The sequence below is a fragment of the Diabrotica virgifera genome, chromosome 2 (assembly GCF_917563875.1).
Source record: "Diabrotica virgifera virgifera chromosome 2, PGI_DIABVI_V3a".
In the NCBI taxonomy this organism is placed as follows: Eukaryota; Metazoa; Arthropoda; class Insecta; order Coleoptera; family Chrysomelidae; genus Diabrotica; species Diabrotica virgifera.
The window spans coordinates 14,943,550-14,967,598 of NC_065444.1; the positions used below are offsets into that span (position 1 = coordinate 14,943,550).

Here is a 24,049-nt window from a genome sequence, read left to right on the forward strand (position 1 = left end):
CTTTTGCACAACTGCGTAAATACTAAAAAACATCTAACATAATGAAACCAAATTAGCGGAATCCGAAAAAATAAACTTTTAGACCAGTAAGGATCTGTTTTTAGGTGGATGTGAGAGGTGGCATTCAGATTTTTGCGGATAAAGTTAGGTGATAACTTCGTTAATAATAATTGACCTATGCTCCTTCTCAAATATGCCCGGAACATTAATAAAAAAAAATAAAATATTTAAAGATTTCAAAAAATTTCGTTTTTTTCTACTTTTTTTGCTTATAACTTTAAAACGATTCATTTTGGAACAAAGTCGTATAGGAATAAAACAAAGATAATTAAAGTTTCTATCAGATGCGATTGGTTAAAAATGTCTTAATTTATCACCCTTGCTGCAAAATAGCAATAAATATAAAATAAGGGGGCAAAACAAGCCTGTCATTATTCAATGATTTTCCATCACTTAGGTTACACCTGGAATTCGCTTAGAAAATTTTTGTAATGTGCTAAAACCGTACACCAAATTTCATTAAAATTGACTTACTAGATTTGAATAATAATTTTGCAATCTAAACTTTTTTTAAAAAATTAAAATTTTTTAAAATCTTGCACAACAAAAACTGGAACATACAAAGATTGTCAATTTTTTTACATATAAAGAAGCACTCCACCTATCTAATGCACTTTACAGAATTGAAATCGGATTGTTTAAGCAGCCTCAGCAATGTTTTAAAGTTATAAACAATTTTTTGGCATATAAACAAATTAGTCCTGTGGCCAGGAGGGGGTGCTACGGGCTCCTTTATTTAGATGGACTAACCCAAGATTTTTATGTATTTTTTGACCCGTAGAACACGATTTTTTTGGGTAACAGTTGATCCGGATGTCGATAAGATTGTTATAAACAAAGAACTTGAGGAATTACATAACATCGATTTTTCGCAAAATAAAACATGTTTTTGTATTTCTTGGGTAATTCTAAGCAAAAAATGTTCTTACAAGTTTTTTCGTAGGATGCATAGTTTTCGAGATAAACGCAGTGAAACTTTCAAAAATTCGAAAAATTGCAATTTTTGAACGCGACTAACTTTTGATTAAAAAATAAAATAGCAATTCTGCTGACAGCATTTGAAAGTTTAAGTCAAATTATACCGGTTTTAATTATTTGCATTGCTAAAAATTAATTTTTTTATTATTAAACAAAGCTATTTGTTTATAAGCCAAAAAATTGTTTATAATTTTAAAACATTGCTGAGGCCCCTTAAATAATCCGATTTTAATTCTGTAAAGTGTATTAGATAGATAGAGCACCTCTTTATATGTAAAAAAATTAGACAACTTCTAAATGGTCTACTTTTTGTTCAGAAAGATTTTAAAAAATTTGAACTTTTTTAAAAACATTTAGATTGCAAATTTATTATGCAAAATCTATTAGGTCGATTTTAATGAAATTTGGTATACGGTTTAAGTATGTTACAAAGAATTTCCTAAGCGAATTACTAAGGTTCTAAGTGCCATCAAAGTGGTTAAAAACATTGAATAACAACAGGCGTATTTTGCCCCCTTATTTTGTATTTATTGCTATATTGCAGAAAAGGTAATACGTTAAGACATTTTTGACCAGTCGTATATCATACAAAATTCAATTATCTTTATTTTATTTCTCTACGACTTTGTTCCAAAACGAATCGTTTTAAAGTTATAAGCAAAGAAAGCAGAAAAAAATCGACATTTTTCGAAATTTTTAAATATTTTAATTCTTTTATTAATGTTTCGGGCATATTTGAGAAGGAGCATAAGTCAATTATTATTACTGAAGGTGTCACCTAACTTTATCTGAAAAAATCCGAATGCCACCTTTCACATCCAAAAATAGACGTTTTTTCACAGATCCTTACTGGTCTATTTGAAAATGAGCATAATTTTCTATATCCCTAACTTATGCTTCGCAGTGTTGCCTATGACTATTTAAAATTTTATTAAAAACTGCGGGTCCAGATTTTACTGATTTTTGGGAAAATGTCGTTTAATTATATCCTTACTCATCCAATTAGGAGAATGACGTTATTTGTTTAATTAACTTGCCAATAAACATATATAGCTTTGTCGTGAATTTATCAATTTTATTTTTTATCGTTTTGATAAGAGTCTGACTAAAATAACAAACAGTCACGACTGGACAGGAATCACTTTTTACAATCTTTAGCAAAATTATGAAATATTGAATAAAAAATACAAGTTACATTTGGTGCAGTCACTGAAGGTGGATACAGGGTGAGTCATGAGGAACTGTACATACTCCTACCTCGTATAGAGGCTCTTATGGGGAATAAGAAATGACCATTAAAAAGTGTCTGCTCCCATTGTTTAATAATATACAGGGCGAGTTTCGCATTTTGACAGAAATTTGTATTCGTCATAATTTTTGAACGGTCAGATCGATGTGTCTCTTATTTTGGCCAATTGTTACACTATTACCACCTAATCAACTAATTGATTCAAACTAGAAAAAAATCAGGTCCGGCTTTAAAAAAATTAATTCGTTTGGGTCTTGAAAAAATTTCACCCTGTATACGCTTTTTGAAAACTCTAATATGAATTTTACAAATTAGACAAATAGGCAATTAAAATGGCATATTTATTTTTTTCCGCACACGATTACTTAATTTTTTATAAAAAAATCAAATTTCACTATGAATTAAAAATTTGGTAAAGTGAACCATGTATTTAAAAAAAATAACTTTTATTACAAAAATTAATTTTTTTTGCACAAATAAGTAATTTATGTTACCATCCAATCAACTGATTTATTCAAACTAGAGAAAAATCAGGTCCGGATTTAAAAAATTAGTTCGTTTTGGTCTTAGAAAAAATTTCACCCTGTATACGCTTTTTGAAAACTCTATTATGAATTTTACAAATAAGACAAATAGGCAATTAAAATGGCATATTTATTTTTTTCCCCACACGATTACTTAATTTTTTATTAAAAAATCAAATTTGTCAAAATCGGAATTTTAACCTAAAAATGAAAAAAAAAAAAATGAACTCACGGTTTAACTCGCTACAACTCTGTTACATTTTAATATTTTTTTTCTGAAATTTTTACAGCACATACCTCTTACCATTGTGAAGACTATGAAAATTGTTGTAGACTTTCAGTCTTCTTCTTCTAAAAGTTGCAAACTTTTAAATCACAAAAATTAGGTGGAAAAATTTAAAATTTATCAATTTGATCACGTCTATGTTAAACTATAGAGTCCAAAAGAAGTGTTATGGGAAGTTTTAGATGTAGACGTGTTATAGAAAAAAAAAGGTAAAACTTTTAATTTTAAGAAAAACGTTGTTTTTGTAAATTAATTTTTGTAAAAAAAGTTAATTTTTTTAAATCTATGCAAAAACTTTGCCAAACTGTTTATGCATAGTCAAATTTGATTTTTTAATAAAAAAATAAGTAATCGTGTGGGGAAAAAATAAATATGCCATTTTAATTGCCTATTTGTCTTATTTGTAAAATTCATATTAGAGTTTTCAAAAAACGTATCCAAGGTGAAATTTTTCCTAAGACCCAAATAAACTAATTTTTTAAATCCGGGCCTGATTTTTTCTAGTTTGAATAACTCAGTTGATTGGGTGATAACATAAATTAAATATTTGTTCAAAGAAAATTCATTTTTGTAATAAAAGTTACTTTTATTTTAATCTATGGTTCACTTTACCAAACATTTAATTATTCATAGTCAAATATGATTTTTTTTTTATAAAAAATTAAGTAATCGTGTAGGGAAAAAAATAAATATGCCATTTTAATTGCCTATTTGTCTAATTTGTAAAAATCATATTAGAGTTTTCAAAAAGCGTATACAGGGTGAAATTTTTTCTAAGACCAAAACGAACTTATTTTTTAAATCCGGGCCTGATTTTTTTCTTGTTTGAATAAAGCAGTTGATTGGTGGTAACATAAATTAAATATTTGTGCAAAAAAAATTAATTTTGGTAATAAAAGTTAATTTTGTTAAATCTATGGTTCACTTTACCAAACTTTTAATTCATAATCAAATTTGATTTTTTTATAAAAAATTAAGCAATCGTGTGCGGAAAAAAATAAATATTTTATTTTAATTGCCTATTTGTCTAATTTGTAAAATTCATATTAGAGTTTTCAAAAAGCTTATACACTGTGAAATTTTTTCTAAGACCAAAACGAACTAATTTTTTTAAAGCCGGACCTGATTTTTTTCTAGTTTGAATAAATCAGTTGATTAGGTGGCAATAGTTTAACGATTGACCAAAATAAGAGACACATCGATCTGACCGTTCAAAAATTATGACGAATAAAAATTTCTGTCAAAATGCGAAACTCGCCCTGTATATTATTAAACAATGGGAGCAGACACTTTTTAATGGTCATTTGTTATTCCCCATAGGGGCCTCTATACGAGGTAGGAGTATGTACAGTTCCTCATGACTCACCCTGAATAAGCTATTACCTCCGATTTCGTTTAACCTCCATCAATTTGCATGAAAATTGGTTAGTGGTTAGAGGATATCTCAAGGAACAAAGGTGATATGGTGCCAAATTGCGCTTTTATCCTGGGGCTGGATGCCACCCCTTCTCGGGGGTGAAAATTGTTTTATTAAAAATAACCCCATCAATCGAAAGAGAGACAAATTTTAAGCAAAATATGTTATATAAAGTTATTAAAATAAATCAAAACTTTTTGAGTTATTATAGATCGAAGATTTTAATTTTTCGTGAGAAAAATGCATGTTTTAACCGATTTTTCAAAAAATAACTCAAAAACTATAAGTTTTGTCAAAAAAATTATTATCAAAATTGAAGCTAATAAAAATCGAAATAAACTCTTTACTAGAAAAGCCTAATAGTGTTAATCTGAAGTGAGTTATAGGTAATTTTTTTTTTATGTAATTATGTTTATTTACAATCTACATCATTAAAAGAGTATTAAGTAAATTTGTTCCATGTTTTTGGGCATGAAGAAGAGACTTCCAATGATGTCTCATCTTATTCTATTTATGTTAAAGTTTTAAAATAGGTCCTGAGGCCAGGTTCTATCTAGTCTCCTTGTGACAGGGCCATTATGGAATAATTCCCTTACTAACTCATTGTCATGGTGAATGGTACGCTCGTTTTGTGATTCCGGGGCTCGATGGATTTCTTCTCTGATGAAAGGTATATTTAAGTCTTCGTGAAGTGTTTGATTAGTTACATACCATGGTGCATCCACTATTGATCTTAGAACTTTAGACTGAAATCTTTGGATGATATTCAGTGATGTTGACTTTGCACAGCCCCAGAGGTGTAGTCCGTAGTACCAAATAGGTTTGAGTATTGCTTTGTACAGAAGAATTTTGTTTTGGATGTTGAGTTTTGATGTGCGTCCAAGGAGCCAATACATTTGCCGAAATTTTAAGTCTAGTTGTCTTCTTTTAGTCTGTATATGTTTTTTCCAAGTAAGACGTTGGTCAAGATGGAGGCCAAGGTATTTAGCGTCTGTTACTGTTGGTATTCGTACATTTTCCATTCTTACAGGTGGGCATGTGTTGTGGCGGTTTGTAAACGTTATTTGAGATGATTTTGTTTTATTTACTTTTGTTCGCCATTTTGTGTACCATTCACTGAGTATGTCCAGATGGTGTTGCAGGTCTTGTGAGGCTTGTATGTGATCTTTATTTACCGCTAGTATTGCTACGTCATCAGCAAAGGAAGCGATCGTAGTATTATGAGACTCTGGTATATCGGCTGTGTAGAGTGAGAAAAGCAGCGGCCCGAGAACACTACCTTGCGGAACTCCGGAGTTAATAGGACAGAGGCTGGATTGTTGGTCTTTGAATTTTACTGAGAAATATCTGTTTGATAAGTAGGATTTGATTAGGAGAAAATAGTTACTAGATAGTGCTAATTTTACTTTGTAAAGCAGACCTCTGTGCCAAACTTTGTCAAACGCTTGTGAGATATCTAGGAATACAGCGTTGCAGTATTTCTTTTCTTCGAGAGTTTTTGATATTTCATTTACTATTCGATGGACTTGTTGTGTAGTAGAGTGATTTTCCCGAAAACCAAACTGATGTTCTGGTAGTTATCTGATGTTAGGAATCCAAAAGATATCCAAATCTGATGTTAGGAATTCATGATCTGCGTATATTCTTTGTAGAAGCAATCTTTCAAAAACTTTGCTAACGATTGGGAGTAGGCTGATGGGTCGATAAGATGTTACTTCATTGGGCGCTTTGCCTGGCTTAAGGATCATTATGATTTCTGCAAATTTCCATATTTTTGGAAAGTATGATAAACTTAGCATGCGATTAAATATTACTGTTAGCATAATAATGGCCTTACGAGGAAGTTGTTTTAGTACTTGTGCCGAAATTAAGTCATAACCTGGAGCTTTTTGTGAGTTGAGTTTGGTTATTTCTTTCTTGACTTCTATAGGAGTAAAACTTTGATTGGAAGGGACATTTGACATGCTGCGCTACTTAGTTCTTCCACTTCTTCATCAGGGTCTGGTGGCTCGGTTTGAAATACACTCGTAAGATGTTCAGCAAAGACGTCCGCTTTTTCTTTGTTGGAACGAGCCGATTCACCATTTGGTTTATGGAGGGGAGGAATAGTTGTGCATGGTTTTTTGAGTTTCTTAGTCGCCTTCCATAGCGTCTGATCATTTGCTGTAAGGTTTGTAATGTAATGTTCGAAGGTTTCGTTGTTTGCAGCTTTGATGGCTACTCCAAGTTGTCTACGTAGTCTATTGTATATATGTTGATCTATGTTGTTTCTAGATCTTTGCCAGTTTCTTCTCGCACGACGTTTTTCAGCAATGAGTTGCCGAATGTGTAGGGAAACATTTATTGCATGTGTCGGTCTGCATTCAGTTCGTGGTGTAGATTGCCATGCCGCTTCTTGCACAAGGGTGGTGAAATATTGAGCTGCTGTATCTATCTCGTCTGGAGATTTGATTCGCAAATTAAGATTAATGTTTTCTTCTAGGTAGTATTGAAAATCTGCCCAGTTGGTGTTTTTTGACGCTAGTCGAGGAGGGGGTGTGTTTTTTATAACTGTGGTACTCTTCACTAGTACACAAGTAATTGAAAGAAGGCTTTGTATTAATCTGTGGAGATTGCATGACGAGGTGGGCTGTAGATTGCAGATATGTTAAAGTGCCATGGCGTTGCATTCACTTGAACAATTGCTGCTTGAATTTTTTCTGTTGTATATTTTGGCAATTCATGATGTGATATACAGCTTCGTATGATTATGGCCGAGCCACCATGAGCTGTACCATCGGGGTGAGGTGTACTGTATGTAGTATAGAGCGGAATATTGAACGTAGTTAGATCAGTAAAGTGGGTTTCTGAAACAAGCAGTACATCGATTTTATTCTGGTTTAAGAAAGTGATTACTTCCTGCTTATGGTTTAGCAGGCTATTAGCGTTCCATGTGGCAATTCTAAGTATGTTTAACATTAACAATTCTTTCGGTTAATGACTTATATAGGTAATTGAATGTATATTTTTTTCAGTGAGTAACCAAATCTAAGTATTCAAGCTTAAATATATTTATGTTCCAAAATTTTTTCAAAATTTATCTTTTAAAATTTTTTCCAAAAAATGGTTTTTTTAATAACTACGTTAATTTTTATGATTTACCTAAAAACCATTTGAAAGCTAATTCCAAGGGCTATTAAACCACGTTAAAATTAATCTTTTAAACCCCTTAATTTTTTTAAAATAAAAGGTTCAATGTCCCCGGTTGCCGGTTACATGGTTCTCGCAGCAAAATTTAAGCTTTAAACGTTTCTATCTCGGTTATTTTTTACCCTAAAGAAATATTAAAACCGTCAAAATGTTTGATACAGAAAAAAGTAAAATTTAGTTATATCTAAATAATATATACTCCGTATATTGAGTATTTTTGGAGATATTATCAAAGGGAAATGCAAATTACGATCATTTTAAAAATTCTGATTTTTTAATTTATATCTATCTTTAGAATCGATCCTCGGAGCACCTGGTGCCCAGGGTCACTACTAAGACACGTCATCTGGAGTTTGGAAGGTTTTCGGCACTAAATGCACGCAAATAGATTACTATATAGCATATTTTGCTTCATGACAAAAAATACACTTATAATCCAGGTTAAAGCACATATAAGTTTGCTTCAATTTTGCTATTATATGATTTAAATTAAGGATCTAAGATATACCTTTTTAATATACCTTTATATTTTTGTTTTAGTCTTATAGAGCTGGTATTGTTATATATAAACCAGTATCAATACTTGGCCCAGCTGACACCAATTTAAAAATCAACGCGAATATAAGTGCAAGATTGATAAAGTCCTATAAAGATCAGGTAAGAATCTTATTTCAGTTATTTAAGGGGGGGGGAATGGTTTGAAATATTTATTTTTTATTATTATTTCAAATAAAAGTTCATACTTTCAAGAATACTCTCTGAAAATTTCAGATTGATCGGAGTAAAATTACCAGAGATACAGCGTGTTGAATATTCCTGCCATCGACTCGCTTTGCCGCGGCTTCGCGCCCGCACGCTTGAGCGTAGTGAGAAACGTTCAACAACTGTTCGCATTCTCAAAAAACATATTCCAATGTGCATCACTTTACGATTTGGCAGACAAATAAGAAGATGAAGATGCAGTTGTCAAAACTTTAAAGGCATTTTTCTCAAAACTGCTTTTTCAAATGCGGTGGACATTGTAACTGAAAAACTACTTGACCGATCTACCTAAAATTTTGCATAGATTTTCTTTAGACATTTCATGAGGTAACAACGTGGAGATATTTTTCGTTTTGTGCTTATTTTTTGTTCAACAATAATAAATCTGTTGATTTTCACAAAAGTTTTACCAAACATTTCGTATTTTTGATTTTTGAGTGATACCAAAAATTCAAAAATCATTAAAAATAAAAAACTCGACGTTGTTACCTCGTGAAACTCATAAGCTAATTAAATCTTTTTGAATTTTTTGTTTCGTATGATCCAGTGACAAGTTCTGATGTCCACCGCAAAATCCATTTTTTTGAGCTGCTTGTCAAAATTTGCCACAAATGGTTATTTTTCAATATTTTTTGTTTATATTGTTTATTTAATTTAAAAATAAAATAATTGTACCATAGCTTCGAAAAAAATTCACAAAAATGTGCTTGATATGTTGCTTTCAAACCATCCCCTCCCCCTTAACCAACATAAGCAACACGTTGAATTTAAATGCAAAAGGTGCTAAAACATACGTAATATTTGCTTTTGTTTCATATTATACTTCAATCTTCTTCTTCTAATCTCGCTACAACCCTTTGTGAGTATTCTGCTTAACAATGTTCTTCCATTCTGCCCTGTCGGATACTTTCTTTTGCTACTGCCTGATATTCATGGTTTTAAGATCTCCCTCTACGTCGTCTACCCATCTTTTACGGGGCCTTCCCCTTGTTCTATTTCCTTGAGGCTTCCATCTCTGGATTCTTGAGGCTCCCAACTTTCACAGCTCGATTATCTGCATTATTTCTAAGTGACCAAGCCAGTTTAGTCTTTGAAACTTTACAAATCTAACAATATCCTCTGCATTAGTTCATACAGCTCGTGGTTCATTTTAATTCTCCAAGAACCATCGCTGCAACGTGTGGGTCCAAATATCTCCCTTAGTATTTTGCGCTCAAATATTCTCAGTTGATTTTCATCAGTGGTTGAGCATCCATATGTGACCACTGGTTTAATTACTGTTTTGTAGATTCTAAGCTTAGACTCACGATTCAGTAACTTTTCATTAAGTCTTTGTATGCATAAAAACACTTATTACCGCTAAGAATTCGTGCTTGTATTTCTTGACTAGTGTTGTTGTTGTCATTTATTATTGAGCCTAGGTAGGGCAAATTGGAGGCATATTCGTAGGCATGGTTGTCTACCTTTAGATTCTCATGTGGATTCGACTTTGTGCACTCCATATATTTTGTTTTACTTTCATTTATATATAGACCAAACGTAGCAGCTTCCCGTTTCAGCTCTATAGCTTTTTCGCTTACTACCCTTTTGTTGCGGCTTATTATAGCAACATCATCCGCATATGCGCATATTTGCATATATCTTGCAAAGGTACTAGTACACTTTAGATTAGAAGACCAAAAATAAGCATTTCTTCAAGATTTTTTTTCTCAGAACCTTTATTAAAAATGAACATCAAACTTTTTACATATTAATATATAACTCTTATGCCCGGTTGCACCAACAGATCTTAAGCTTAAGTCGAGAATATCATAAGAATTAATATAATATAGTTATAATATATTACAATAAGAATACTATAATATAATAATAGATATAATTGATAATAAGGTAAGAATCTAAAATTATGGTGCAACTCAAGTGATACTCAAGGAGGCCCTATTTATAAGTAGAGCTTAGCTAATCTGCAACTTAAGATCTGTTGGTGCAACCAGGCATTAGGGCCGGTTGTTCGAACGCTAATCAACAATGATCACTATCAAATATTTAATTACTGTCACAACTGTCAATGTCAACTTTGGTTGGGTTGCTGAAAACATAATTGATTATAATTATGAGATTAGTTAATTAATTAACATAACAATTATTAACAATAATTGATTAACTAATTTCATAAATGTACTCAATAATTATGTTTTCAGCAACAAAATCAAAGTTGACATTGACAGTTGTGACAGTAATTAAATATTTGATAATGATCATTTTTGATTAACGTTCGAACAACCGGCCCTTTTAGAGAATCTAAAAAATATATCTTTTTTCATTTATACACGTACACTAATATTGTAGAGGGCGCCAAATTCGTCTAGGCCTCGAAAAAAAGTAGTTCCGATGGCGGACAGTTAATCTCAGAATTGGGATTGCTGAAACAAAAAAATCGTACGGAATTTAAAAAAGGAAGGTTTCTTACGTGACAATTTACCACCGTTAGTGAAAAATTCCGCAAAAAAGATTTTACGGAAACTTTAAAAAAATTTGTGAAAAAATCGCCCGTTTTTCTTCAGTTTTTCATGTTTAAAAAATATTTATTTTTTATTTGTTGGTCAAATTGTGGTAAATTGTCACGTAAGATACCTTACTTTTTCAAACGCAGTACGATTTTTTTGTTTCAGATATCCCAATCCTGTTTTTTCCATCTTTCAATGTATCCTATCTATTGTCTCTGAACAGCAAAAATATATATGATTGTTTAATGAAATTTATCTCTGAAACTAAAATTAACCTCTAAATTTATTAATCCTGAAAATTTGATATTATGTACATATGAAAAAAGAAGAAGAAGAAGATGTATAATGGAAAAATGTGGTGAGCAACTTGGACAGTCCATAGCGGCCACCTGCAGCTTTTGAACTGAGTAGGGAGCTGTGGAAAAGTTTGCTATGGAACTATAAGGACCTCATTGCCTTCTTTATGTATGAATAGAAAACAAAAAAGTTGCGACTGGCTAATTGACACCCAAGTCTATGCCATAAAACAAAAAAAATCCCAATCCTGAGATTAACTGTCCGCCATCATTTTTCCAGGCCTCGACTTTTGCGTCCTCTATAATATTAGTGTAACGTGTATATTTTTTGTACTCTCTAAGAGTTAGATATTAATCTGTAAAAAGTTTTATGTTCATTTTTAATACAGGTTCTAAGAAAAAAAACTCTTGAAAACAATAATTATTTTGGGTCTTCTAAAGTGTTCTAGTACCTTAATACAGCCGTTCATATCCAATTTTCTAACAACAGCTTCTAAAATTAGATTAAAATGTGTTGTTGATAAGGCGTCACCTTGCCTATCTCCATTGTCAATATCAAATGACTCTGTCATATCTCCATCTATACTCACCATAGCTTTGGAACCGTCCAAAGTCATTCGTATAAGTTTAACTAACTTATTGGGTATCCCTAACATAGATAGTTGCTTTAACATCTTTTGTCTATCTACTCCATCAAAAGCCCGTTTGAAATCGATGTATAGGTTGTAAGTTGGTATGTTATATTCAACACATTTTTCATGTATACCTCTTAACATAATGTATTTGGTCTATAGTTGACCTCTTTGGTCTGAAACCATATTGGTATTCACCAAACATTTCTGCCGAAAACGATTCCAGGCGCCTGTATATAATTTCTGATAATATCTTCTTAGTGTAGGAAACAGAGGTTGAACCTTGCAAAATGGACACAAGTCCGGTTTTATTTTTTTTCTGGCATATCAAGGGGTGCTTATTATAAGACTAACTTTTTCTGAAAAAATTTCGCCCCGGAACCCCCCTTTTCACCCCTTTAAAGGGGGTAATTTATGGTTTTTGCAGAACGTAGCCCTTCCTGTACCTTTTACAAAAAATTTCTTTGATAGAAATATGAAAAGGACTATATTTTCTACGATTTGTTTTCGACAGCATCTCTCTATCATCCACCGTTTAGCAAGGGTGGCGCCCCAAAGTTGACAAGTTTTTAAAAAAGATGTTTTTAAAAAATATATATTTTTCCCTAACTGTAACAAAACTTAAAAAGAAATGCTGCGGAAATTATTCACAAATAGATGATTGATTTTTTGGTATAGGTTTCACTTAAGGGTAATTGCCCTTTTTTAATTACAGGTTGTTACATTTTAAAAAACCCCTTTTTATACCATCTGAACTGTTTATGCTAGAGTAAAAAGACTTTCAGCGATTACCCATGTACAGGTGCTATTTACAAATTTGTATAATGCACCCCCATTTTTTCCCCGGAACCACCCAAAAAAAAAGAAGAATTAATAAATAAAGTGATTTTCTTGGAATCCTTCACACACAATGCCCTTCATTAATATGCTTCATATATCATTTTGTGCAAGTTATTATTACTCATGCATGGACACTAAAAGCGATTTCCTAGTGCAACCCCTGTAGCAAAAAAAAATAAATAAAATGGGGGGTTGAAATTTTTTTTTTGTTTTTTTCTTTTTGATCCATATGGGCATATGCTTCATCAATAGTGCTTTTCAAAAATATATATGGTTATTGCAACATCCCTGCGCAAACCACCCCTATCCTTGAAAATATACTGCAGAAACTACCCCTATACCTTATCCAGCATGTTTTTACGATTTTCTCATTACCTATTCATTTTTTTTAAACAAAATTTATACAAGGTTAAAGACCACTATTTACTCTAAAAATTAGGTTGTATTCATTTTTTTCGTTTAAGCAACCGTTACGGCACAGTGGCGCCGTAAACCTCATATATGCTTTGACGGGCTCCAGTTTTTGTTTATTTTTCGTCATCTGTTTGTTTTATTGATAAAGTACTTATGTAAAATAAAACAACACAGTGTAACCTACAACTCATGACCTATGCACATTTTACATTCTTTGCTCCCCAAAGCTACAGTGGTGGCCCAAAATAATTTTTTTCATATTTTCGCCACCTACACGCATTTTATTGCGTTATTGCTACCTTAATAGCACAATATTCACCCCTAAGTGGTCGCTAAGCAGTGGCGGATCCAGGGAGGGGTGATGGGGGCGATCACCCCCACCCCTCTCAAACCAAGTGATATTATATTTGAAGATTATAAAAATATTCATTTATTTTTATAGAAATACTTATATTATATTAATATTATTTTTATAAGAATGACTTTTTATGCTTTAGCGACAGTGGCGGATCCAGCATCGTTAAGAGGGGGGTGCCAATTGGTTAAATTTCTATCAAAATAAATGAATATTTTTATAATCTTTGAATATAATATCACTTGGTTTGAGAGGGGGGGAGGTGATCACCCCCATCACCCCTCCCTGGATCCGCCACTGCTTAGCGACCACTTAGGGGTGAATATTGTGCTATGAAGGTAGCATTAACGCAATAAAATGCGTGTAGGTGGCGAAAATATGCAAAAATTTATTTTGGGCCACCACTGTGGCTTTGGGGAGCAAAGAATGTAAAATGTGCATAAGTCATAATTTGTAGGTTACACTGTGTTGTTTTATTTTGCATAAGTACTTTATCAATAAAACGAACAGATGACGAAAAAAAAAACAAAAACTGGAGCCCGCCAATGCATATATGAGGTTTACGGCGCCACTGTGCCGTAACGGTTGCTTATACGAAAATATGAATGGGACATAATTTTTAGAGTAAATAGTGGTCTTTAACCCTGTATAAGTTTTGTTTAAAAAGAATACATAGGTAATGAGAAAATCGTAAAAACATGCTCGCCAAGGGATAGGGGTAGTTTCTGCAGTATATTTTCAAGGATAGGGGTGGTTTTCGCAGAGATGTTGCAATAACCATATATACTTTTGAAAAGCACTATTGATGAAGCATATGCCCATATGGATCAAAAAGCAAAAAACAAAAAAAAATTTTCAACCCCCCATTTTATTTATTTTTTTTTTGCTACAGGGGTTCCACTAGGAAATTGCTTTTGGTGTCCATACATGCGTAATAATAACGTGCACAAAAGGATATATGAAGCATATTAATAAAGGGCATTGTGTGTGAAGGATTCCAAGAAAATCAATTTATTTATTAATTCTTCTTTTTTTTTTGGTGGTTCCGGGGAAAAAATGGGGGTGCATTATACAAATTTGTAAATAGCACCAGTACATGGGTAATCGCTGAAAGTCTTTTTACTCTAGCATAAACGGTTCAGATGGTATAAAAAGAGGTTTTTTAAAATGTAACACCCTGTAATTAAGAAAAGGACAATTACCCTTAAGTGAAACCTATACCACAAAATCAGTCAATTATTTGTGAATAATTGCAGCAGGATTTCTTCTTAATTTCCGTTACAGTTAGGGAAAAATTAATATTTTTTAAAAACATCTTTTTTAAAAACTTGTCAACTTTAGGGCACCACCCCCGCTAAACGGTGGATGATAGAGAGATGGTGTCGGAAATAAATCGTAGAAAATATAGACCTCTTTATATTTCTATAAAAGAAATTTTTTGTAAAAGTTACAGGAAGGGCTACGTTCCGCAAAAACCACAAATTACCCCCTTTAAAGGGGTGAAAAGGGAGGTTCCGGGGCGAAATTTTTTCAGAAAAAGTTAGTCTTATAATAAGCACCCCTTGATATACCAGGAAAAAAATAAAACCGGACTTGTGTCCATTTTGCAAGGTTCAACCTTTGTTTCCTACACTATCTAGACGACATTTAAAACTGTTATGCCCTTATAATTTTCACAGAGTCTTTTGTCTCTCCCTTTGTACAGAGGAAGTATGATTCCTACTTTCCAATCTTCTGGGATGAGTTCTAGTGTGCATGTGCATATGCAGTCAATTAGTTTATGGATACCGCCCAGGGGCGTCATTTGGGCTTCCAGGGGGGGAATTTGCCCCCCTGGCCATGAAAATGACTGAAATTTACAGAAAATACATCAATATTCATCATAACATCATATATAATGTATTGTATACAGGGTGAGGCAGATAACTGGCCTATTAGAAATATCTCGAGAACTAAAGGCAACAGAATCATGAAAATTGGAATACAGGGGTTTTGAAGGAAGATCTATTAAATGAAAATATTTTCATCTCTTTGCAACTTCCGGTTATACCGGAAGTTGCTTATAACTTCGTTTTTTTAAATAGGACACCCTGTATATTTTTACATTTTTGGATTCTATTCGATGTCTTCTTTCTTAAAATATGAGGATTTGTAATGTTATACAGGGTATTTTAAAAGATAATTACGTTTTTTTATTAATTTCGTAGCAATATTCACACCCTGTAGAATTGTAGCAGTTTGACAACTAAAACTCTACTTACGTTCAAATGATTTTTAATATAGTCTACTATTGTTAAGAATCATTAGTATAGCTAAATTTTTAATTTTAGTATACAGGGTTGGTCGAAACTCGGAATGAGTATTTTCTGAGTTTTCTTAAATGGAACACCCTGTATTTTAGTATTGTAATGAAATGATATTTTATGGTACTTTTTTATTTCTTAAGCATTCCCTATACCTAACTGCTTTAAATTGTGCTTAATTGTTAGTCGCACCAACAATCTTAACTACGTAGGTATTTTGATAGTTAAACCATTATTGGTAATTTTAAGGATAAGTCTGGATTAATATGTATTTATTTCTGAAAAATTATTTGTGATTGATTATTTTCAAGGCCAACCTAATAAAATTTTACGTATTTTTTGTTGCAATTAATGTTTAGCTTGAATCACCAATAACTCACAAATTAAAGCAGTTAGGTATAGGGAATACTTATAAAATAAAAAAGTACTATGAAATATAATTTCATTACAATACTAAAATACAGGGTGTTCTATTTAAGAAAACTCAGAAAATATTCATTTTGAGTTTCGACCAACCCTGTATACTAAAATTTCAAAATTAGCTATACTAATGATTCTTAACAATAATAGACTATATTAAAAATCACTTGAACGTAAGCAGAGTTTTTAATGTCAAACTATTACAATTCTACAGGGTGTGAATGTTACTACGAAATTAATAAAAAAACGTAAATATCTTTTAAAATACCCTGTATAATATTACAAAATCTCATATTTTAAGAAAGAAGATATTGAGGAGAATCCAAAAATGTAAAAGTATACAGGGTGTCCCATTTAAAAAAATAAGTTACAAGCAACTTCCGGTATAACCGGAAGTTGCAAAGAAATGAAAATATTTTCATTTAATAGATCATCCTTTAAAACCCCTTTATTCCAATTTTCATGATCCTGTTGCCTTTAGTTCTCGAGATTTTTCTAATAGGCCAGTTACCAGCCAGCCACATTGTTTGATTTGCTTGTCTAGAAAATTGCTAAGAAGAAATGCGTTCAATGTGCGTCCCCGTTTAGGATTTTGTCCTCTTCAGGGTTTGTCGTGAATGTATTGTGTGGCAGTAAAAGCAAACAGTCCGAAAAACACACTGGGGCAAGTGTCGTATCCTGGTGTTTTTCCTTGGTTATGCCGGACGGTGGTGTCCAGAAGGCTAAAAGTCAACAGAGAAGAAAGTTTTGATGGATTGTTGTTGGTTCCATAGACATTTACGTGTACTGTCCGTGCTTTGCTCTCGACCAGTCTCCCTAGAAACCATTGTACAACGACAGGCGAACCTGCGTCCCTCGTGGGCGGTCAGGAGGTGGCTTTTGAGCGTAGCGTGGACAGTGAGCGTTCGAGTGCAGGCCAGTTATCTGCCTCACCCTATATATAGTGCTTGCCCCCCCACAAACAAAATTTCAAATGACGCTCCTGATCTTCTTCTTCTTGTAGTGCCTATCCGTTTCGGATGTTGGCGACCATCATGGCAATCTACTTTGCACACTGCTGCTCTGAAAAGATTTGTGGTGGTTGTGTTGAACCACGTACGTAGATTTTTCAGCCACGAAATCCTTCGCCTTCCTGGTCCTCGCTTTCCCCTCTACTTTTCCCTGTAAGACCAGTTGCAGCAGTCCATATCTTTCACTGTTCCACTGTTCCTGATACCGCCCCAAATCATTATTGACTCTAATTAACTATTTAGATGGGAAGTAAGCCACAATTAACTTGAAAAAAATAATTTTAATAAAGTTTCGACGCCCAAATCGGGTGTCGTTGTCAAAATACAAAATACTACTTTTTGACAACGACACCCGATTTGGGCGTCGAAACGTTAATAAAATTATTTTTTTTAAGTTAATTGTGGCTTATTTCCCATCTAAATAGTTAATTATAAAAATGCCACAAGGAAATAGCTTCAGAACAACATTATTGACTCTACTCGCTAAGCCACTTGTTTCGGTTATAATATATAATCGGTTTACAACATTCTTCGACGTCTTCCGATTTCCAATCTCCATCTCGTTGTCATTCCATAGATCGTCCTCGAGTTCTCTGTCCCTGATTTCTCTATCAACTCCCTCTCTCCAACTTCTTCTAGGCCTTCCTGGTCTGCGCCTTCCTCTTGGTTGCCATTCGAGGATCTGTCTTGGTATTCTATTCTTCGGCATTCTCCTTACGTGTCCGTACCAGCCGAGTTGTTTCGTCTTGATGTCGTCAACAATAGTATGTGTAACCCCCATAATTTCTCGGACTCTCTCGTTTGTTATTTTGTTATTCCCGCCGAACGGCGCCAGAAGTCCATTTCTGTTGCTCTAAGCATTTTCTCCGTTCTGTCTTTTAGGGACCAAACTTCGCATCCACACGTTGTGATGCTTTTTATTATAGTGTTATATATTCTTCTTTTAGTTTCCTTAGATATTTTTTTATCCCACAGTACGCTGTTCAGTAAGCCTTTCCTTCCCTGTACATTTCATTCCTTAATAGCTGCATCTAATTTTCCGTCTTGAGTGATCTTTACTCCCAGGTATTTGTAGTCTTCACATAATTTTATTTCTTGATTTTCCTTTACTCGGAGGCTATGTTGGTCTCCTCCGATACTCATGTATTCAGTTTTTTCAATATTAACTTCTAAACCACTCTGTAAACTCTTCTAATAGTTTTCGCATCATGTAACTAAGATCTTCAGAGTCCTGTGCGATGATCAGCCGTTCATCCGCAAAGCACAGCGTGTACAAAGTTGAGTCCGTTAGTGGTATGCCCATATTCGTACATTTTTTCTTCCATTTGTTGAGTGCTACTTCGAGGTATATTTTGATTAGTGTTGGTGAGATACAACATCCTTGCCTTAGTCCTTTAGTTACTGTGAATTCAGGCGTTATGAGATTTTCCGTTTTAATTCTTGTTGTTTGTTGGTAGTACAACGTTTTTACGGCTTCAAACAATTCCATATTTACATGTGTTTTCCCCAGTGCCTCCCATAATTTAACCAGCGGGACACTATCATAATGTGCTTTTCTAAGGTCTGCATCAGATGGGCTTCTTTGCCACGAGCAACTTTCTTTTCAATTATCTGAGTAATGGAGAAAACATGATCTATTGTAGATCGACCTGCGCGAAAGCCTGTTCTTCGGCTTTTTTTCAATAATATTATTGTTTTCTTTTCCTCAAAGTTAGTTTTCACGGTATCTTTCATAAAATGTGGTCCAAGATTGAATTTTTACAAATTAAAATAAATACAGGGCTGGCGGTTAATTGTACCGGTGAGTGTACAATTATTTTTTTTGAACATTTTTTCAAAAACAGTACAAGAGAAACATTAATTAAAACTATGTTTTTTTTTTAATTTCAGGCGGATATATTTGTCCTTCCGGAATATGGTCTCACAAATATACCACCTAAATCACTGACAAGTGTATATCAATACAGTACTACCATTAATGAAGTCGGTTATGATGTATGTGGCAGTAAGGAGAAGGTGGATGTAAGTTGTTTATACATTCAACGTAGGTTTTAGATTACTCACATTGATAAAATACTAAAAGAAAAATGAAAAATCATTACAAACACTATTATTTCATATTATTATAAATATTACATCAGCATATGCAGACGACGTGGACATTATAACAAGAACCAGAGCGAGAACTACGGAAATCCTAACCGAGCTAGTAGCAGCAGCAGAACGAATGGGGGTACATATAAATCAAAATAAAACCAAATTCATGGCGACTAACACAAACACAAGAGCTGGAAATGTTAACGCAGATCTAATCATCAATGACCAAAACTTCGAATCGGTCAAAGAGTTCATATATCTAGGGACAGTTATAACACATCAGGGGAAATAAAAAGGCGAATAATAATTGCAAACAGGTGTTATCATGGTTTATCAAAGTACTTAGCTAACAAACGTCTGTCTCAAAAAACTCGTTCTCACATATGCATCAGAAACATAGATGCTAACTAAAACAGATGAATCCGATAAAGATAAAGGCAGGTTTTGTTTTAATTTGATTCAGAGTTGGACCACCATCTCCATATAGCTATTTCAGCATCTATGCATCCTCAGTGGAGCTATGCAGTCACAACTCTGAAACAAAAATCAACAATCCTGCCTATTAAAGGGAAAACATCGCGATGCAATGTTTCCACCTTTTGAGACGCAAAACAGCGACATCTCTCGTAATACGAGGAAGACGAAAAGCCCTAGATACAAAGTTTACTACTTTTTAAACAATTAGAATAATTGAAATAAAAATATAATGAACAATATTTTAAATCCAAGACTTTTCGTTAAGAAACTGCTTTCTGGCTGCATCCTGTATCTCCGGCTTTTACAATATATAAGCACAAGAGACGACGAATATAGAAGAAAGCAAATAAAGGACACTAGCCACGTATTTACCTTCTTTTCGTCTAGGAAAAGGACCGAAAGACAGTTTCAGGTACATACTCAAATCTGAGTAAAGATGAAAAAGATAAAGGCAGATTTGTTTTAAACAAAGATTTGTTTTAATTTGATTCAGAGTTGGACCACCATCTCCATATAGCTATTTCAGCATCTATGCATCCTCAGTGAAGCTATGCAGTTACAACTCTGAAACAAAAATCAATCGCGATGCAATGTTGCCACCTTTTGAGACGCAAAACAGCGACATCTCTCGCAATCCGCTCTATCGATTTTTGAAAGAAAGGTGCTACGCAAGATATTCGGAGCGATCTGTGAGAACCGAATATGGAGGCGTAGATATAACTTTGAACTGCAGAATATCTACAAGCATACGTTTGGTGGAAATAGCTATTTGTATAACAAGGGAGGAAAGTGTAACTTTTCCTCCCGAGAATGAAGTTTACTGCCCGATGCGTAGCGGAGGGCAGTAATCATTCAAGGGAGGAAAAGGCACTTTACTCCCATGTTATACATATGCCACCTTCCACCTTCCTCAAATAACAAGTCATTTTTTCATTTTTACTTAATTTATTTATGTAACTAACCAACAAAATTTATTAGAACTAAAACAACAAGTAGGTACAATATAACTGTCAACTGTCAAATATAAGTCAAATTATTAAAGTAAACATTGTTAAATCAAAATAACAATTTACTGTTTTTTACCATTCTGCAAAATACAGGATGTTTTATAAATAAACGTTAAAATGTATAGATACTTCGTAATAGAAAATAGATATTATACAGGGCGTCAATAAGTTATATTTCATGAATGAAATACCATGACGTCACTTTTACTTTTCCTCCCTAGGGAGGAAAAGTACAACTTTGCTCCCTACAATCAGGTTAGGAAAAGTATACTTTCGGTAGAGGTAGGTGGAAAAGACATTATCACTATAACTAAGCGAAACCGCCTGCAGTGAGCAGCACATGCAGCCCGGGCCCCTGAATCGAACATAATAGAAAAGATTCTAACAGCGCAACCCGTGGGAATGAGAAGACGGGGTAGACCAAAGCTGAGATGGATGGACTGGGTAACACAAAATGCCGAGAAGATCAGGGTCGGCAACTGGAAGATGCAAGCAAGGGACAGAACAGAATTCTGTTATAAAGGCACAGAAAGAAACTCTACCAAAGAAAGAAGAAAGCCGAAAACCTTGAATGACTCAATAAATACTAGAAATTATGGAACAAAGAAGAAAATATGGAAACAAAAACCCAGATAAATACAGAGAACAACATAAATTAATAAGGAACAAAATAAAAGAGGCTAAGGAAAAGTGGATGATAGATACATGCATTGAAGTGGAGGAATTGGAGAAGAAACATGATCATTATAATTTGACACACCTAACTGATTAATTAGACATAGGCCGAGATTAGACAAAAGAAGTAGAGGAAGACCACCTACTCATTGGACTGACGATCTCAAGAAAATGTCACGATATTCCAAAAAAAAGTGGCAAAAATGAGGGAAGCCTATGTCCAGCAGTGGACGCAAAGGCCTGGATGATATTGAAATGATTAATTGACAAAAACAATAAACCTGTTAATAACCCAATTGAAATAAAATAAGTATGCACTAAATATATTGAAGATCCAATGATATTAAAATCTGAAGTCCAACATGCTATAAACAAATCAAAATCTGGCAGAGCCCCTGGACCAGATGAAGTTCACATGAGCTTATTAAACTTGTATTTATATCAGCTAAGCATACGTTATTTACGTTTGAGTTTGACAGATCCGTCAATAAACTAAATTTTAAATTAGGTATTAATCAAATATAATACAGTAGACTCGCGATTATCCGAGTCTCGGTCATCCGAGCCCCTCGGTTAACCGAGGCAAAAGTCAGAACAGGTGAGTTACAATTTTCAACCATGGCGCAACATCGACGCTTCAAAATTAAAAAGAGGAGCAAAGCTTATGCAAAATCAAATAATTTTTTAAACAGTAATATTGATACGGTAAATGTTTTTATCTTTTATAGACAGTACTGTATTAATTTTGTCATTACAATATCCACAGTTATGATTATTCACGTGTTTTTCTATCAATATAAGCAATCTCAGTGTTAACCGAGTTTTTGCGTATCCGAGGTAGTCACGGTCCCAGTTACCTCGGATAATCGCGAGTCTACTGTAGTTATTTATGATATAAGCGTTAAAAGTACACGTTTAAGGCACGCATGTGAAAGTTTATGCCTTAAAAATGTACTTTTTAACAAGTATATCATACAATATTTTTTCTACAAACGTCTATATATCAACAATTATAATTTATTCATTCTCAATTACAGGACAATATCTACAAAAACTTTTACTTGAACTTGACTGACATTCCATTTTTATATTTTTCTTGACATTACATCAAAACTGCCTATAAAGTCAATACGTAAAACATAACAACTATAGAATAACATCTTACTTTTATTGTTGTATATTCTAACACATTTTAATAGTTTTTTTTCTACAAACGTGTTAAGAGGATCGGTACGTATTTTCGGCTGCAATGATATTCAAATGGGGATTCATTTTTTTCGAATCCTGAGAAAACTAATAAGTATTTTTGAAAAATTTAAACGCAGAATGAAAGATTACGTTATTAGCGAGGGCGGAAAGTCCCTGAGAACTTCTATAATGTTTATTTTAACAAGTTACAGGGGTGAAAAACTAAGAGAAAATTTAGTGTGATTTTTAATTTCAAATATATCATTCAAAATAATCTTTTTATTTATTCTAAGGGACTTTCGGCCCTCGGTAATAATTTAGTCTTTCATTCTGCGTTTAAATTTTTCAAAAATATTTATTGGTTTTTTCAGGATTTGAAAAAAATGAACACAATGCCGTGGTAATATTTTCCAAATCTATCTTTGTCTTACAACGCACTCAGCCGAATATAATATTGTCAGCATACATTGTCAGTCAGACACTGACAATCAGTGACAATTTTAAATATTTGACATTGCATCGGGAATATGTTGAGTTATTGATTAAATATTATTGATTCATAGTGTATTTGATAAATAATTGATTTAAGACGTGAACTTAATAAAAAGTTATTTATTGTGTATTATTTGTGGAAGATCCAAGCAGAGAATACATCAGGATAATATATTCTGTGATCCAAGTATTTTGTTGTTAAAGATGTTCAAAATTGTAAGCGTTCCATAACAATATATTATTAAAAAATCACTTTAACACTTTTCCTCTTTTCTCGATTGAGTATTAGTCTTTGTTGTACAAATAAATTATTACAATCACTGAATACATAGTTAGTGAAAAAATTATCACATTTATTAACTGAATTAATAATTTGCAATTATAAAAATAACAGTTATCCAAGAACATTCAAAACCCATCTCTTTAAATTAATGATGACATTTTCAAGTAGAATGACATTCTAGTAATGTTTACATATCCATACCAGTGTGAATTTTACTACACGTAATTTGCCGTGTAAAGACAAAAAAAGTAGGGATACACGTAAAATATTTGCGAATTATGTACCCATAGCCTTAAAAATGCAATAATACAGTTTAAATTAAATTTTAAAAAATCTTTTAAACCACCTTTTTCAAATTGCGCAAGTTGTACTATTAATATTAATGTTAATAAATGAAATATAAATATTTTGACGTTTCACAATTTGACAATTCACTTTTAACTGCAGTGCATGAAAATTTTTAAAGCACTAGTGCTTTAAAGTTGCATTTTTAACGCTCCTATGGAGTTCTAAAAATTGCATTTTTAACACGGATATAGAAAAATGACATTTAATTGTAAATTTAATTATTTTATAAAATAAATAAGA

The 24,049-nt window shown here is 33.0% G+C and overlaps 1 protein-coding gene across 2 annotated transcripts in view; it reads left to right on the plus strand.

Moving 5' to 3' along the window:
* The window catches only part of LOC114345611 (uncharacterized), a 143,446-nt gene that overhangs the window by 57,763 nt on the left and 61,634 nt on the right, over positions 1–24,049 (plus strand). For both annotated transcript variants that reach the window (XM_028296412.2, XM_028296419.2), the window contains exons 3-4: positions 8,244–8,360; positions 19,133–19,264. In XM_028296412.2, the coding sequence (XP_028152213.1) occupies positions 8,244–8,360; positions 19,133–19,264 (249 nt within the window). The remainder of the gene's footprint in view (positions 1–8,243; positions 8,361–19,132; positions 19,265–24,049) is intronic.